The following is an 18,389-nucleotide window of genomic DNA, read 5'->3' on the forward strand; positions in this document are numbered from 1 at the left end:
GATCTTTGTATTTAGTTCAGCATCTTAAAATCTTCTGTTATGGGTCTGTGCATTTTTGCTATTTATGTATATTTTCTTAAAAAAAAAAAGAGGTACTCCTATGAAGGAGGAATTTCTAGTGAGAAGTATATTTCAATAGTACTCCCTTACATATAAGTTCAGTAGGGTAAGGTTTAGCTTTGATACATTAGTTGATATATTTCTTCACTTTGGAAAGATAGCCTCTAATGTATGACATTTATAACAGTTGCAGTCTGTCATGGAAAATGTGTTTTTTTCCCCCCCAAAATGCATGAGTTCATAGTGCTGCTCCAGCAGACTTCTGTACTGAAATCAGTTTTCAAAAGCGCAAACAGATTTCTTTTTAATATTTCATTTTGAGATCTAATATAGTAACATAGTAAGTAAGGTTGAAAAAAGACAGACGTTCAAGTTCAACCTTTTAGTTTTTTTTATCTGCCTAACTGCTAGTTGATCCAGAGGAAGGCAAAAAACCCATCTGAAGCCGCTCCAATTTGCCTCAGGTGGGGATAAATTCCTTCCTGACTCCAAAATGGCAATCAGACTAGTCCCTGGATCAACTTGTACTATGAGCTATCTTCCATAACCCTGTATTCCCTCACTTGCTAAAAAGCAATCCAACCCCTTCTTAAAGCTATCTAATGTATCAGCCAGTACAACTGATTCAGGGAGAGAATTCCACATCTTCACAGCTCTCACTGTAAAAAAAACCCTTCCGAATATTTAGGCGGAACCTCTTTTCTTCTAATCAGAATGGGTGAGCTTGTGTCAGCTGGAAAGACCTACTGGTAAATAAAGCATTCGAGATTATTATACAATCCCCTTATATATTTATACATAGTTATCATATCACCCCTTAAGCGCCTCTTCTCCAGCGTGAACATCTCCAATTGGGCCAGTCTTTCCTCATAGCTAAGATTTTCCATACCTTTTACCAGCTTAGTTGCCCTCCTCTGTACCCTCTCTAATACAATAATGTCCTGTTTGAGCGATGGAGACCAAAATTGTACAACATATTCTAGATGGGGCTTACAAGTGTATACAGTGAAAGAATGACCCCCCTCCTTCCGTGACTCTATGCCCCTTTCAATACAGCTCAATACCTTATTTACCCTTGATGCTGCTGACTGGAATTGCTTGCTACAGCCTAGTTTATCATCTAAAAGGACTCAAAGGTCCTTTTCCATAATGGATTTGCCTAGTGCAGTCCCATTAAGGGTTTAAGTAGCTTGGATATTCTTACATCCCAGGTGCATGACTTTACATTTATCAACATTGAATCTCATTTGCCACTTAGCTGCCCAGATTGCCAGTTTGTCAAGATCATGTTGCAAGGATGCCACATTCTGGATGGAATTAATTGGGCTGGATAGTTTTGTGTCATCTGCAAACACTGATATGGGGCTGGAAATAATGTCAGTTTCCCAAGTTTCCCCAGGCATGTGACTTATGCTCTGATAAACTTCAGTCACTCTTTACTGCTGCACTGCAACAGCTGAGCAATGGCCTGACTGACTTACTTATCCATTACTTGAAAAATTGAGAGCAGGACAATAAAACTAATTCATTTTAACTTACATTTTAGAAAAAGTTCAAAATAGAAAGAAAAAGTATTTTAATGGCGAACTGCCCTTTTAAAAGCCATCATTTTCTTTAACCTTTCATTCCCCCTCCTTCCAAAGTTTCAAAGGAATATCATAAGGGAAATGCCAGGATTTAAACTTTGTTGCTTAGATTGTATTCACTATCCTGTAAACTCTGGCACTAATTATGTTTTAATAGTATACTGCTGCTTCCTGCACTATGTACAGTCCTTGAGGAGATATCTCCAGTTCCCCGAATGCAAATGCAAGCTCCATTCTGTCTTGGCATTACAATAATTGCTTTGTAGCTATGAATATTGATAAAAGAGATTGTTTCATGGTTATTTTTATGTCTTGCCACTAAATTTAGAACACTTTGCTCTGAAGTTCCATGATCAGACGTTTGTTCTAAATTGTAAACACATTTGGGGGGGGGGGTGTGATGCTACTACGTATATTGTTTGTGAGAACCTTGGCATGGCCTTTATTACTTCTACGTTTTTTTTGGGTGCACTGATTTGCAAGATAAGAGGTAATTGGTTAGTTTTGAGGTATTTTTAGTTTATAATTGCCCTGCCTCAACATACATACTGTAACTTACTTTTGTATGTGTTGAGGCTGGGCTCCTTCATCATTGCTGGGACAGTGCAACTTCCTCATCTAACCGAAGTTGACAAGAAACCTTTTAATTTTTTTTTCTTCAACATGTAGCAAAGGAGTCAAACCAGAAAAACTGCCAGTGCATGTGTATGAGGTTGATGAAGACGCAGATAAAGATGAGGTAAATTGTTTGACAAATACTGTGTGTGGTTGTTGAGCTGTTTTCTTTAGTACTACGCTACAATTTTTCGTTGCATGACACAGAAGGCTTAGTTGATCCAAATCAAAGGCCATATTTTGGGTGATCAATACAATATATCTTAAACTGTATTTATCAAAACATAGTGATATATGTGCCATTATTTGTAGAGTCAAATGTGCACTGCTTTTACAACACTCCCTCTTAAAAAAAATTGTCTCAAACCGTTCATTAGACATAATATGTAGTAAATACAGTACCCCCCTATTGTAAAATATAAGGTCATGGAACTCCAAGGTGACTTCTAATATCCTTATATTTTACAACAGGAGCTACTTTATTCATTATAATGAGTGACTAGACAGAAAATACTTCACTAAGCATCAATTATAATCAATGACATTACTAAGCAAAATGGCTATTGCTAAGGGCCTTTATTCAGTGGGGGTTTTTTTTTTTTTTTTAGGATGCTGCTTCTCTTGGATCTCAAAAAGGTGGAATCACAAAGCAGGGTTGGCTGTACAAAGGCAACATGAATAGTGCAATAAGTGTGACCATGAGGGTAAGTTCCTTATTAATTTATGATTACAAAATGTTTATTTGTAACATTGCTCCACTTACTGTATGATTTTCCACTCTAGTCTTTCAAAAGAAGGTTTTTCCACCTGATACAGCTTGGAGATGGCTCTTATAATCTAAATTTCTACAAAGATGAAAAAATCTCCAAGGAGCCTAAAGGATCAATATTCCTTGATTCATGTATGGGAGTAGTACAGGTAAATATTCATCATCATTTTTTATAACTCGCGTTGCCTTTATCAGAATTATTGCTTTAGTTAAATTACATTTATCTTCACTGTGAAACACTGATATTACATTTTCCCGCATTTTCTTAGGTTTTTTTTGTTTATTTTTAAATCCCTTCCTGTTCTGATGCCTTTCAATTTGAGCATTTTATGACATATTTTTAATCCATTTTCCTTAAAAATATCTGTTGGCCAGTTATTATGGTGCTGACTTAATTTAGATGGGATTCAGTAACATAAGAGATTCCTAACTCTTATTGGTTTCAAACATGTATTTATGAATCTATTCTTTCACTTGGAAATACAATGAATACCAGGGTTCATGAGTCTTTCCTCAAAGTAAGTCTTACTTCAAAATAAATGCTGTAAAGCAAAACCAGCATTCTAACATTTAAAATGATAATCTGGCCACCTAAGCACTGTATCATTTCTGTTTATGGAAGATATTTATTTAAAAGGGAAAAGGTTCTGGGCCCACATATAGTAACAAAAATACTCCTAAAACCATGCCTAAAATTACTATTTTCCTTCAAATGGCAGCTTAAACCTCGGACTATATTAATGGTGCTGGTTGCTTCTACTACATGGGTAGTTTTAGGCTTTCTCGACTAATGTATAGCAGTGCTACTGCAATCCCCCATTAGTCTCTACCTCCGTGTTGCCTCCTCCCTTAACTACTAATACAAAAAGAGAATGTTGTTTGTTACAAAACCAAGGAAGTCTTTTGGTTTCTCCTAGCCCATAATGTAAATAAAGCAAATCTGCTAAACTGTGGTGAGAATATGATGTAGGAGTTCACGTTCCATACTGTAGATAGAAATATTTACATATTTTGACACTTGCACTTTGCACCAGCATGAACACGGCAATCCCTCACCCAACCCACCTGCTAGCTGCTAAAGTTATATGAACATGTGAGTTTTATTCATGATTAATCACTTTAGGTGTTAGATCTTACTCATTAAACTTGCTATGAATTGCCTAATAAATATGACTTCTGTGTAAGGGTTGAGGTATAGAGGTTGGTCAGTTTTATTAAAAACTTTTTGCCTAAAACTCTATATAATGACAAGGGTTTTTTTTGTTTTTACAAAATGTGTTAATAGTGCTCCTCCATGAGCCAGCAGAATCCTGCATTTAAATTCATTTTTCAAAAGAGCAAGCTGATTTTTTTTTATATTTAATTTCAAAATCTGGTATTGGGCTATTCATGTTGTTAGTTTCCCAAGTGCCCTCAGGCATGTAACTTGTGCTCTGATAAACTTCAGCCACTCTTTACTGCTGCACTGCATGTTGGAGTGATTATGACCCCTCCCCCCCAACAACCTTATCAGCAGAACAGTGGAAAGGTTACAGGATAACATCTCCCTTACACCTGCATTGCTAAAAATACCCCCATGCCCCTACTAAGTTGTAGCATAGCACTAATTTGTGAAAAAGTCTGGCTCACCCAATATTATGGATACCTACACACCAATATAACAACAACAAAAAATAACTTTTTTGGTTCAAGAATAACTTTTTAAATGATAGAATTAATCATATGCAATGTAATTTACTAATCGAAACTAAGCCACAAAAATACTGAAAAAAAAAATGCCTTTAACTCACCAACCTAAAGTTTCAGATGCTCTAAAGGTAATAATTTTTACATCTACATTTTTTGCACCATCACTGGTGTAACTAAAGCAGAAGCAGACCCCGTGGCAGGGGCCATGGATAGCATGGTTATGTAGTTATTAGAAACCTCCCCTTCATAGCCGCGGATGATGAAAATATATTGATATACAAAATGTTTTTGGTGCCAAAACAATTCTGAAATATTTTCTCCTTCCAGAACAATAGGGTCCGGCGCTTTGCTTTTGAACTAAAGATGCAGGACAAAAGCAGTTATCTTTTGGCTGCAGACAGTGATGCAGAAATGGATGACTGGATAAGCATGCTAAACAAAATCCTGCAACTGAACTTTGAAGCTGCTATGCAAGAAAAAAGAAATGGGGAGGCTCATGAAGGTAACCGAATGTTGCGTTATTTATGCATGCTTCAATCAACATATTATCTTCGATTCTACAATGGAAATGATAGCAGTCTGTAAATGATTTGATTGAATTTTTGAGCTATACTTTTTACATTTTAATATTAGTATTTTATTAATTATTTAATTCTGACATATACTGTATATTACAATCTAACTAAGATTACCACACTCCCTATGCTTGTGTTTTAATTTTGGTGGGTGGGAGCATCTGTGGATTGATTTTAAAATTTGAGTTCACAAGTTCTCTCTTACATACCAAAACCAAAGCAGTGTGCAAAGCTTTATACACTTACCATAAAAATATATACTAAAATCTAGCAATTTATAAATATGGAATTATAATAGTTTTAATAATAGTAGATATAATAATAATTATAAGATTGTTTGATTAAACGTTTTTTTCTAACATACGTCAAATTTAAACTAAAAAATTATTTTATGATTCTTTGCTTAGAAATGTCAAGTGTAGGATTTCTATTCAGTTGAATGAGAGAATTGGTCAATGGTCTGATTTTTTTTTTTTTAGAAGGGACTATATATAAATACTGTTTCCAACCTAGAGGAGGGTTGGCATTTTGACCTTTTGTTTTTTGAATTTGGGCCTATACAGTTTATTTTTTGACAGGTATGGGACTTGTTATCCAGAATGCTCTGGACCAAGGGTTTTCTAGAGAAGGGATCTTCCGTAATGAAATTCTCCATACTTAAAGTCGACTAGAAAATCATTTAAAAAAATAATAAATATAACAAGTTACTGTTTTATTATTACAGAGAAAAATAAATCATTTTTGAAACATTTGAGTTCTTTATAGAGTGGACTCTATGACCTTTCCATAATTCGGAGCTTTCTCAATAACGGGTTTCAGTATAATGTACCCAAAAATCATCTTTTTTACAATGTAAAATTCGTTATGGATTCTTTTCACGTTCATTTTATTGTATGTCTTTGGCAGATGACGAACAGAGCAAATTTGAAAATTCATCCTCTAGCCTAGATAGCTACCTTCAAGAAAAGGTTTGTAATTTGCACTAATGGCAATGGCTATGGTCAGCAGAGACAAGTATCTGAGATATTTTTTTCCACTGTATTTTCCTAACAAAGGATGAAGCCACATTTAAATTGTTTATTACAAGCCAGCTACATATCAAGAATTTATGGACTGGCTTGCACAATAATCCATTTGTTCTGTAGCATTACTTTAAAGGGATGCAGAGCTGCACTGACATGTTGTATAGATATTTGGGCTGTAAATGTTTGTATGTAAGAGAAATTCCTGGTTAAAAGGATTTTCACAGTGCTTAGCACTTCATGCCATTTCATGGCTCAGAAAAACCTCTACATTGGAGAAATTGTCAGTCTTTATTACCACCCAGACTTTGGAATGGGCAAGTCTTTTGAAACCACTTCCTCACCAAATCCTTCACTGGAAGGGTTTGTGGTTTCTTGATGTGGTTGTTCTGCAATGAACTGCAGCACTGGAGCCTTCCCTTTTGGTTTGGATAGGACTTGCACATGTGGAATAAAACTGATGTTTTTCACAGTGGGTTGATTAGAAAGAAAGGTACATTTTCTATGCTGGAAAAAGCAAATAATTTACTAGTGGACATGCATAATTATTGCAATATCCCATGCCTTAAAGAATGACTAAAATGAACAAATTCAATTATTATAAATGCCTATTTAAAAACATACCATTGATCAATAATTGTATGATGTTTTTATTATTATAGAGCCCCAGAGATCCAGAGACCAAGCTAAAAAATGAAAGCAGAGTGAAACTTTTTGCCTTGGATTCTGACACACAGGTAAACATAATTGAAGAGTTCAGGTAATATGCAGGTGCCTTAACCATGGCTTACTGGGGACAATATTATTATTGAAATACATGCTTATGAGAAAAAAACATTGCACTAAACCTTGGCCACGCATGGCCAAGTGTTCTTATACAGCTTATACAGGCAAATTGTATGGTCATTAGTCTGATAAGTGGTGCAGATAAAACACTAATGAGATCACAGCACAACACATTAGCTGTAAGGGTGGGGGCACACGGAGCTAATCATGCGCTTTCCTCCTCCATTTTGTACACAGGCCAAAGAAAGCTTGTCCGCTGTCATCCGCTCCTTCATGTAGCAACATTGAAAGGCACAGCGTTGGCCTATGTGGAGCTACTCTAAGCAAAAAAATCACTACACTAAGCAGCAAAGCCCAACCTATTTAGTAAACATTTGATTATTTAGCGAAGTAGCAGAATTTTTTTCAAGGCAAACTTTTGTCCTGTTTTTCCCAGAAAAAAGGGCTAGGAATTTGGATGCTTACCAATAACTTATACCTTAGTCACAGTGTTTTGCTGTGGGATTCATGACAGCCTTTTCCTTCTGTCTTAAGTATCACTTTAATCAGAATGAGAGGATGTGGAACTTCCCTAGTTTTTATTTTATGAGAACATATTCTGGGCGCTCATGAGAAAACCCATTAGCAAGTATCACTTTATTAGTGTGTTTTATCTTGAAATAATGTTCCAGAACTTATGGTCATCTTTTTTTCTTTTAAGAAACTTGATTTTTCAGGAATTGAGCCAGAGGTAAAACCTTTTGAAGAGAAGTTTGGCAAAAGAATATTAGTGAAGTGCAATGACTTAGCATTCAATCTTCAGAGCTGCGTTGCTGAAAATGAAGAGGGACCAACAACAAATGTAAGAGGAAAATAAAGATCTCTGTGCTCCTGTATAAATGTTTTAATTAAAAATAAATGTGGTTATGCAGAAGCCCACCTCTCTATAAGTTTCATTATACCTGTATATGCTTTGCTACCAATTTTAAAAAACAACAATATTTCCCACTGTTTTACAAGATATTAAGGACAAAGATTGCATAAAACAATATCTACCATCAAGGGCTAATAATCTAATTGAGTAATTGTAGACAGTAATATGTGCAACAATTTGCAGTGCAGGTCATGTTAATTTTTACGGTTAAGCTATCTTGCATTTACAAAAAGATTGTTTATGAGATCACTGTCTAGTAAAATTGATATTTGAAGGGATATTTTAATAAGCCATTGCACCCTCCATATTAGTTAAAATGGTGGTTTTGTAAACATAAGTGGTGGCTACTAAAATCTCCTAGGACCAGTCTGGGTTATGTTCCGATTCCTAACAAACATAAAACTTAAAGCAATGGAGGATGATGTCGTAAAGCTAACTAGTGTTGACTTGTTGACTGGTCTTAAAGAAGAACAAAAGGTATAATCACTGAGGGGATGCCAAAATGATAGGTATTCCCCAGTATTTATAATCACTACAGAAATACTCCAGGCCAATGCATTTTTCTTTTTAACCGGATAAGTAGTCTGGGGCATCAGCCATTATATTCATCTTTATTTCTCTGTTAAGCCAGAAAGTATAGACTGAACAAAGCACATTTTATACAGTTCATAAAACGGTATTTATAGCGGAGGAGTTCTTCAAAGGGAATACAAAAATATTGTATATTCAGACTGCTTAGCTACATATTCACAACCTTTGAGTAACGCTGCTTAGACATTTAACACTGCACTGACTTAAAATAATTGCAACATACTAGAAAAACATGTTGCTTGATTTTAGAGTTAGGTGTGAATTTAACTACATTTCCATTGTATTCTGAAATTTCTGGATTCATCACCTCTAAAAAAAATTTTTTAAAGGGAGGACAGTCATGCCAAGTATACAGTTTGGAATCTCTAGATGCTCTAGATGCTATAATAATGTTTCTAGGGTTAAATATGACTAAAACATAAAAGGGGTCATTCACTGTATCACTTTAGCTTACTTAAAGAGCACTTACAGGCAGCCCTGTCCTTACTATCTGACTTTGAGCTTGCTTAGCTATCCTGCATTTTAGAATTATACCATTTATTCTTTATTCTTGTATGATGGGTTCGATAGCACAAAAGATAAGGAACAGCTCTGCATAATGCCACTCAACAAAGACTGATGTAGCCCCAGCTCAAAAATAAGTTTTAGATTCTTTATACAATAATAGGACTAAGCCATGAATTTTTGGGCTTGTTTTGAACATAATTTTTGCCTATTTGTTTAATCAGGATAACTATATTTGATCTATAATTGATCTAAACAGGGAAACCGAAGCCTCTCCATGTTTGGTTCTTGTGAGGCACATAATTAGTGCATAGATAAACCCCCTGTGTAATGATTTTGATCTGTGATGCTAATCTAATTATCTATACCATAAAAGAATTCCAGCAGGCACCAACATAATTCCACAAACAGGCAAAGTAAAATAACCATAAATCTTTAGTGAAACACAAGTAGGATACATAAAAGGCTTAACAGTTTTGTGGAATTTTGTGAGTGTCTGCCAGAATTAGGGATGCACCGAATCCACTATTTTTGAACTTTGTGAACCCCTGAATCCAAACCGAATCCGAACCCTAATTTGTATATGCAAATTAGGGGTTGGAAGGGGAAAAAGCCCTATTTATTAAACTCATGGCCCACTAAACATAATGCCACTGCACCATGTTGAATGCTTTAATCTGGAACAAATACTGGAACCCTAACAAATAAATGTATAAAGTGTTTTCTAATGAGCTAGCATGATGTATGTTTTTTCTCTTTCTAACTTGACCATTAAAACATACAAATTATTTTCCAGGTTGAACCTTTCTTTGTCACTTTATCTCTGTTCGATATTAAAACCAACCGGAAGATATCGGCTGACTTTCATGTCGATTTAAACCATGCCTCTGTGAGGCAAATGATTTGTGCCCCTTCACAGCAGCTCTTAAATGGTGGTGGGGATGTCAGCCGATCAATCCTAGGATCTATTCAAGAGTCCATGCTGCAGTATCCAAAACAGGTACTGGCATAATTAGGTCACTTTTGATCACCTTTCTGATGCTGGTTGCACTCTTGTGTAAAAAGAATTAAGTAAAAAATGCATGTCATGTTTCAACTCAAAATGAAGGTTTTAAATAATTCAGTTAAGAAATCTATCAGTAACATGAAGGGAAATGGAAGCACTTCAAAGAAAATGACTAAATAATTTAAGGGTCCGTGTATTTTATATTCTGTCTAAAATTTAAACTCTGTGCTTAAAAAGAATCCATTGTCTGCTTTGAAATATTTAGTATGCTCTACACAACTTGAATAAAAATGTATGATACAAATGAGCATTTATATAACTTTTCACAAAGCTGTATTTAGATGATTTCATGTTCTCACAGACATTATCCATATCACTTTGTGCTTTCTTTTTATGCTCTGATTGTAGGATTGCTAGGGAAAGGTCGCTGGGCCCTGCCATTTTTTTTGGCTGTGCCATGCCTTATTGCATTATGGCATCTGCTTAGAATTAAATAGGTGAAAGTAAAATCCTCTCCAGCAGATACGAGACTACAGCTCTCCAACATCCCATGACTGAAAACAAATAAATAATGCACATAAATTGATACATGGTGGTTTGTCACTGTCTTTTAGTAGCAGTTAATGCAATCTTAAATGCTATATGTCTCTTCTCCTTTCAGGGGATATTTTCTGTTACTTGTCCCCATACTGATATCTTCCTTGTGGCCAGAATAGAAAAGGTCCTCCAAGGCAGCATTGCTCATTGTGCAGAACCATACATGAAGAGCTCAGACTCTGCAAAGGTGATTAAACCATTTCAATACAAAGCAACAATTTCATACCTGAATGCTACCTATGGTGCCCTTCATCCAAATGTGTTCCCTACCAGCAGGTTGATGTTTTCACTTTAATTTTTTAGGTCATTGCTATGTAAAAGCACACCCGTTATAGAGGAATATTCTCTGATTTAGGTCTACTTAAAATTCTGAACTTCTTTCCCTTACTGGGAATGTTTACTTTTTTTTCCATTTCTTTTGAAATTTTGAAGTGGCCTCAAAGTTCTTTTACTAGTCATGACGATAACCACACCCACTTGATTGACTGCATGGAGGGCAATACCAGATATCATAACTAGATTATTGCATAAGAAGACATGCTAAATGCATTTGTAACAGAACCTCCTATGGAGGATCTGAATTTTTTAAATGCTTTGAAACAAATGCTACCTTTATTTCTCCAGGGAGACTGCTTAAAGGCCACATTGTACTTGCTAAAATCTATGCATGTACATGTCTGTTCGTATTTTTCAGTTAATTATTATGGTGATTATTAAAAATTTAGAGTTATTTTAGCTGTATCCCGGGCTGTGGAGTTGGTACACATCCTTTGACTCCGACTCCAGTTTATGGTACCTCCGACTCCAACAGTAACACCAAAACCAAAAGTGTATCAAAGTAATTAAAATATAATGTACTGTTGCTCTGCACTGGTAAAAAACTGTGTTTGACATAGCCGATAACAGATAAAACACCATTGTATAGGACAGGGCTTATCTGTTATATGCTATGTAACCTGTGTCTTTTTTTCCAGCTACTTGAATGGCTACCCCTATGGCTACACAGCATTTTGTTTATATAAACTATACTAGTTTCTGAAGCAAACACACCGCTCTTACCAGTACATGGTAAAGGTATATTATTGTTAATTACTTTAGCACATTTAATTTTTTTTTGGTGTTATTGTTCCTAATGTAATTTCCATGTTGATTTGATTATTTTCAGTGCTTGTATTTAGAGTATTTAAAGTTATTAGGAGTCAGAGTTGGTACATTTTTGGCGACTCCAACTTCAGACTCCACTGCTATGGCTGGATCTTCAGATGGAGTATTTTTATCCATTTACAACTGATTTCTGAAAGATATGCTTGTTAAATTGTAAATTGGTGTTTTGTACATGAAGAATAGCTATGTAGTATATTAAAATGATTCACACGGAGTTTTTCCACCAACACTGTGTAAAAGCAACGAATCTTAAAATGGGTGAATGTGAGGTTAGATAAACAGAGAAATAAATAAAATCCTGAGACCAGTATGAATTAAATGTATAGTGTATTTGAGATATGAGCATGAGTATACTGCTAATTTTATTACATTTTGCAGGTTGCACAGAAGGTTTTGAAAAATGCTAAACAAGCATGTAGTAGGCTTGGCCAGTACCGGATGCCATTTGCTTGGGCAGCAAGGTAACAACATTCCCTTGTGTGTGTGTGCAGGCCCGGACTGGCAATCTGTGGGTTCTGGCAAATGCCAGAGGGGCTGCTATAAAGTGCCATAGAAAGTCACTATTTAGTGTGCTGGGGGGGGCTGTTTGGGCCTCTGTGAAATGCCAGGGCCTATTTTGATTCTCAGTCCAGACCTGTGTGTATATACTGTATACTGTACGATGAATACAACCTAAACCATTGTTATTTGATTAGGCTGGACTGAGTTAATTGCTCAGCCTGTAAGAATTGGCCTACATTTACAACCGCCCACAAGTCTTGTGTATACAAGTAAACGGCTGAAGATGGTGCTCAATCTCAAAGCTTTAGGACTCATTTACAAAGAAAATCTTCAAATAGAGTTTGAAGGCCAGAAATGTTGTTTCCCAGTGCTGAAATCAGATATGCAGTCCTTTTCTCTTCTTATACAACTGCATATTCACAGTGACTGTACTATCTTCAGGAATGATTTATTGCATATTTTTGGAGCCTTATTTCTTCTTTAACACACACAGACTCAGAACAATGTAATTCAGTCTCTCTGAACAAGTTTATTCACTGATAAACCATTTTAGTAAGGCCGGTCATTTGAAACTTTTAGCTTTTACATATTCAATTCCACTGAATTATATATTGTACAGTATGAAGTGTAATTCCTTAATGCAGTCACTTGACGGCATTAACCTTCCAAGAGTTTTTTTTGCATATTCAATTATAATCTTTATTCAGATATCTGAGCCAATAACTTATTTTCTGTAAGGACACAATCTGCCTCTCTGGGTTTTCCTTTTCAGAGCTTTAAATGGAAAATTTTCTTGCAGGTCATTGTTTAAAGATTCAAATGGAACACTGGACAAAAATGCAAGATTTTCTGCAATTTACAGACAAGACAGCAATAAAATTTCAAATGAAGACATGCTTAAGCTGCTTGCAGATTTTCGAAAGTAGGTCACGCTGGCAATTGTCAGACAGATTAAATATTGCCTTTAGGTGGTATGCGATTGTTTATCAGAGATATTTATTAATATCAAAGACAATACCAAATATCCTCGCATCAACAATATAGTAAATTTAAAACTCTCCCAGAAGTAGCTAGATCAAAAATCATGCTATTTCTTCTGGGTTGCTAGACAGGGGGGATATTTAAAGGTGTCCTATATATTTACATGTACTCTGAAGACGTGATTCTGATGAATCATGAAAACAAAGGTTTGTTGATGACTAGGAGTAGGATATTTTTCTCTGGATATTACTGTGTAAAGATTTCACTGAAGTCTACCTGACATCTAATGTCACGTATTTACCCTTCATCTGACTGTTTTAACATAAAAGTAAATGAACAGTTCCCAGCAGCAGCACAGAGATTGTTCAGGAACTGGTATATAGAGCACTGATACATTAAGTCTGCATCAGAGCAGATCTTACTGTCTGCATTTCTGAATACCCTTCCTTTACTGAATCCTGGAATGGTAATCGTCCTGATGAGAACCAAAACGTGTTGATGTGGCGAATTATATTATATGAAGCTACAATAAATTCACAAACGTATATGCCCGAGAGTGCCTCCAGTACATATATATACCATAAACATCATCATATACAACATTTAAACAAATTCTGTCAATGAAGTAGCACAATAGAAAGGAAAGGGAGCACGCCAAGAATAATTTCCTTAAAAAGGGTGAGAAAACAGAGAGCAGATACTTGATACTTGAGGACTGTAGTTGCAGTTAATATTTGTATTTAATTTTATATTCCACATACCCTTTTAAGATTTATCTGCAAACAGAAGTAAATATATATTAAGTTTGCTGCATCCCTAACACATGTAAAATGTATAAACACGTGCATTGTCAGCAGATTACTAACCCACCCAGATGCTGTTGTGTTTCTAGACCTGAGAAGATGGCCAAGCTTCCAGTTATTTTAGGGAATTTAGACATTACAATCGACAATGTATCTCCTGATTTTCCAAGTAAGTGGAAAAGAGCATTGAGAAAATATATATAAATGTTTAGTGTTTTTATCTGCTTCTAATAATGCTGTTGATTACATTTTAGACTACGTTAACTCCGCATACATTCCCATGAAACAGTTTGAGAACAGTGCAGAGACAACAGTAACGTTTGAAGTAGAAGAATTTGTACCCTGCATACCTAAACACACCCAGCCTTTCACCATTTACAACAATCACTTGTATGTTTATCCAAAGCACTTGAAATACGATGGTCAAAAGGCATTTGCCAAGGTAAGGCTACCTTCGCATTACTATTCTGAATATGAATAATGAAAGCTAAGGCTTGGCTGAAGTTTATTTGGCAAATTTCCTTTTGTTTTGTTTCTAAATTAGACACAATAGCAAATAGACAGTTAAAATATTAGCTGCTTACCTGCCATACAGTAGATCTCAAATCTATCGTACCAGACTTCCAGCACAGTAGATTGTATGTTTCCTCTCTGCTCTGTTTCTGGCCCAGATACACTCATCGGGAATCTTATAAAAACTTGATCTATTGTTACTGTGCTCATTCACCATAGTACCGAATTTGAACATCTTGGGTTCATTTTTAATTCGGCCTTTCATTGATTTGCTTGTTTATTTGCATCAGGAAAAAAAAGATGAAATAAAAATGTTTAAAAACCTTTGGCTGATAGTAACTTGTGCTTAATGTTACCTAATCTTATAATATTTTGTTTTGATGATTTTAGGCAAGAAATATTGCATTGTCTATTGAATTCAGAGACGTAGATGATGAGGAATCACAGCCATTAAAGGTTAATTCTAAAACTAATTTCTTCTTTGGTCTTCATTACTGTTTAGTATGACATTTACCATTTCCCTGTCTGTTTTCCTTAGTGTATATATGGAAGACCCGGGGGACCTCTTTTTGTAAAAAATGCACTAGTCTCTGTTTTGCATCATCAGCAGAATCCTGAATTTTATGATGAGGTGAGCATTTTTAAAAAGCTAAATTAATTTTTCATGATGCATAAGATGAAAACTAAGCATAATAATCAGGAATATCACTTTGTGACAGTCTTTCTAGCTGTGTTCTTGAGACACACCCAGTAAATGGTGGGTAGAAGGCTTATTTTATATTTTCAGACAATAGACATTTTCCTTTTTGCAATCTTTTTCTCCTCTTGCGGTTTGACTGACTGCAAAAAATTTAATTTAGTTTAGGATATATTCAGATAATACATTATTAGAGAGTTTATAGAATTTTCTTTACAGAATTGTGTAGAGAGAGTTGATATTTTTGCTGCAGGACACTAATCATTATGAGTAGTGTCTCCTCACAGACCACATCTAAGTATCTCCCTATTTGAGCACAGGTGGAACTGCAGGTTCAAGTTATAGTATCCCTAAAATCTGGTCTGTAAATCCTTTGAGTGCTGATCCTAATACCCATTTACTTAAACTAATGTGCAACTTCAATCTGAAATCACATTGGGCATAGATTTTATTTTTAAATAAATAGCCTTGCTCCACCTTGTATGTTAATAGGAGCTGTCATGCCACATTCACCTGCCTTTATAAAGGAACCCCATTGCAGTAATTATGTTTATGTGTCATCTGATGTGGAGATTGATTTGGTGGTTCTATCTTTCATTTGAGGCAAGCTAGTCATTTCCTGGATGCCTTTGCTTGTTGCAGCTAGTTTTTTGTGTTTTATTTGGCATTGGAAGTTGAAATAATTCATTTTAATGCATTATCGTTGTTTAATGCAGCCTCTACAACATGAGCTTTAATTTTTGGATATGTATGTACTGGATTAGGTCAGTCAGTCTAGAGGGAAAAAAACTGTCAAACTATGGAATGATCGACAGTGGTAACTGTGTAAAACTTTGTTGACAGATTCCATCTTAGGTTTTAGATATTTATACTTCTCAGTGCAAGTTTGCAAGACCATTCTTTTGGTGTGATGCAGCTTTCAGAGTCACTAGGCAAATAGGGATTATGTATTTAGCTGTTCAGTTAAAGTTGTTTTTGTGATTGAGAGTACTGTAGACTACATTTTTATTGCTTAAGTTGCTCTAGTTATTTAACTTCCTTTTTGATCCCAATCCTGGCCAGCTATGTCATAATTTCCCTTATTCAAGTTCATCATCATAGCTACACATTCCTTTTCTTAGAAGTATATTAATTTTATTTGTACACCCAGGCAGTAATGATGCCATGTTTATCTTGTGTTGATGATGAAACCACCATACTATCTCCAGTACAACTGATTATATTGTTAGTTTAAGGACATGGAAAGCAAGTGGTCTGATGAGTCAAGAGTACGTGTTCAAACTCTTCATTTTGTATCTATTATGTAGTAAATAAGTAACTTTTATTTAAAGGGCTTAAGGTGGTACTTTAGTTAATGTGTATTTTTGGTGCAAAGTAAATGAGCTGCAATTCTAAATTATATTATGATGAGTACTTTTCATTTCTCCTGCAGATTAAAATAGAACTTCCCACACAACTTCATGAAAAGCACCATTTGTTGTTCACTTTATTCCATGTCAGCTGTGATACTTCAAGCAAAGGAGGCACAAAAAAGAGAGATGTTATAGAAAGCCAAGGTTTGCCCAGATTACATTTTAATGTAAAATAAATTCTTAGTTAACATGGCAGCCACCTCAGCAATAAAATTGTGGGAAAAATGTTATTCAAAAACTTACATTTTGCTAGATTTTCACAAGATATATGTTCTACCCTATAATATGCAGATGGTCACTTACAAAGAACAACATTTTATGTTGTTTAACTCTTCTACTTATATTACTTACAGAAGTAATAAAACATATACAATAATATCTGTCCTCCAAATACTTTGCCATGGCAAGCTGCACACAAATTTTGCTTCCTTTTTCTCTGTTCTCTGCCCTATTGGTTTTCCAAAACTACTCCCCATCCTGTTTGACAGCCCAACACATCCCACTTCCTGTCCTGCCTCTTTCCTCCAGACCCCCTTTAGGGTTAGTTCACACTAGGAGATTCGGGGAGATTTTGTCACCTGGCGACTAATCACCTCGTCTTCTGAGCGACAGTCTCCCCGAACTGCCTCAGCGTGTTTTCCCATAGACTATAATGAAAAGTCGCCTGCGCTAATGCACTGTGTGAGGCAACTTCGGGCGACTATAGAAAACGCCGCGTGTGCATTAGCGCAGGCGACTTTTCATTAGTCTATGGGAAAACACGCTGAGGCAGTTCGGCGAGATTGTCGCTCAGAATACGAGGCGATTAGTCGCTCAGAATATGAGGCAACTCCCCGAATCTCCTCGTGTGAACTAACCCTTATACATTCTTATTTTTAAATGGCACTTTGCCTGACCCTATTTGCTTCTCTCACTGCCTTTGTTTTGCCTGTTCCCCAACTCTTCTGGAGCACTCCCTTGTCCTTTCTTTGCTCTTTTTTCTATTCCATTCCCTTCTTGGCTATCCAATGAATACACAACTTACATTATTGTAATAACTGTTTTACAAAATGGACCATCAAAGTGCTAAAATATATACTTTAATATGTGTACCCCATCTGCCTTTATCTGACTTTACTGATCTCCTGCAAACATATTGAGTTATTTTTGTGCACCCTTATTATAAGTTTTTGAAATCCTTAAAGCAGCCCAATGACCAGGCAAAAGAGTTAAATTGAACAGTTTGTCAAAAACTTCAGTGTAGGTAATTGCAAATGGTCTGAAAATACATTTAATTTGCTTATAGTTGGATATGCCTGGTTGCCCTTGCTTAAAGATGGCCGTGTGGTGACAAATGAGCAGAACATCCCTGTGTCTGCTAACCTTCCAGCTGGATACCTTGGATATCAGGAACTTGGAATGGGCAAGGTATAGATTTCTTTTTTAAATATTCTGTGCTCAGTATAAACCCAACCCTTAAAGGAATTGTTTAGTAAAAATAAAATAAATAGCCTGTGCACAATAAAAAAAAATTCTAATATAGTTAGTTAGCCAAAAATGTAATGTATAAAGGCTGGAGTGACTGGATGTCTAACAGAACAGAACAATACTTCCTGCTTTTCAGCT

General features: G+C 35.6%; 1 protein-coding gene across 22 annotated transcripts in view; it reads left to right on the forward strand.

Moving 5' to 3' along the window:
* The window catches only part of dock9.L (dedicator of cytokinesis 9 L homeolog), a 153,531-nt gene that overhangs the window by 77,113 nt on the left and 58,029 nt on the right, over positions 1–18,389 (forward strand). For all 22 annotated transcript variants that reach the window (NM_001112887.2, XM_041580775.1, XM_041580762.1 and 19 more), the window contains exons 5-21: positions 2,316–2,385; positions 2,870–2,965; positions 3,045–3,179; positions 5,047–5,221; positions 6,201–6,262; positions 6,979–7,053; positions 7,803–7,943; positions 9,907–10,110; positions 10,778–10,900; positions 12,256–12,338; positions 13,178–13,300; positions 14,252–14,331; positions 14,417–14,604; positions 15,066–15,131; positions 15,214–15,306; positions 16,805–16,928; positions 18,070–18,191. In NM_001112887.2, coding sequence (NP_001106358.2) covers positions 2,316–2,385; positions 2,870–2,965; positions 3,045–3,179; positions 5,047–5,221; positions 6,201–6,262; positions 6,979–7,053; positions 7,803–7,943; positions 9,907–10,110; positions 10,778–10,900; positions 12,256–12,338; positions 13,178–13,300; positions 14,252–14,331; positions 14,417–14,604; positions 15,066–15,131; positions 15,214–15,306; positions 16,805–16,928; positions 18,070–18,191 — 1,960 coding nt within the window. The remainder of the gene's footprint in view (positions 1–2,315; positions 2,386–2,869; positions 2,966–3,044; positions 3,180–5,046; positions 5,222–6,200; positions 6,263–6,978; positions 7,054–7,802; positions 7,944–9,906; positions 10,111–10,777; positions 10,901–12,255; positions 12,339–13,177; positions 13,301–14,251; positions 14,332–14,416; positions 14,605–15,065; positions 15,132–15,213; positions 15,307–16,804; positions 16,929–18,069; positions 18,192–18,389) is intronic.

The sequence above is a fragment of the Xenopus laevis genome, chromosome 2L (genome assembly GCF_017654675.1).
Source record: "Xenopus laevis strain J_2021 chromosome 2L, Xenopus_laevis_v10.1, whole genome shotgun sequence".
NCBI lineage: Eukaryota > Metazoa > Chordata > Amphibia > Anura > Pipidae > Xenopus > Xenopus laevis.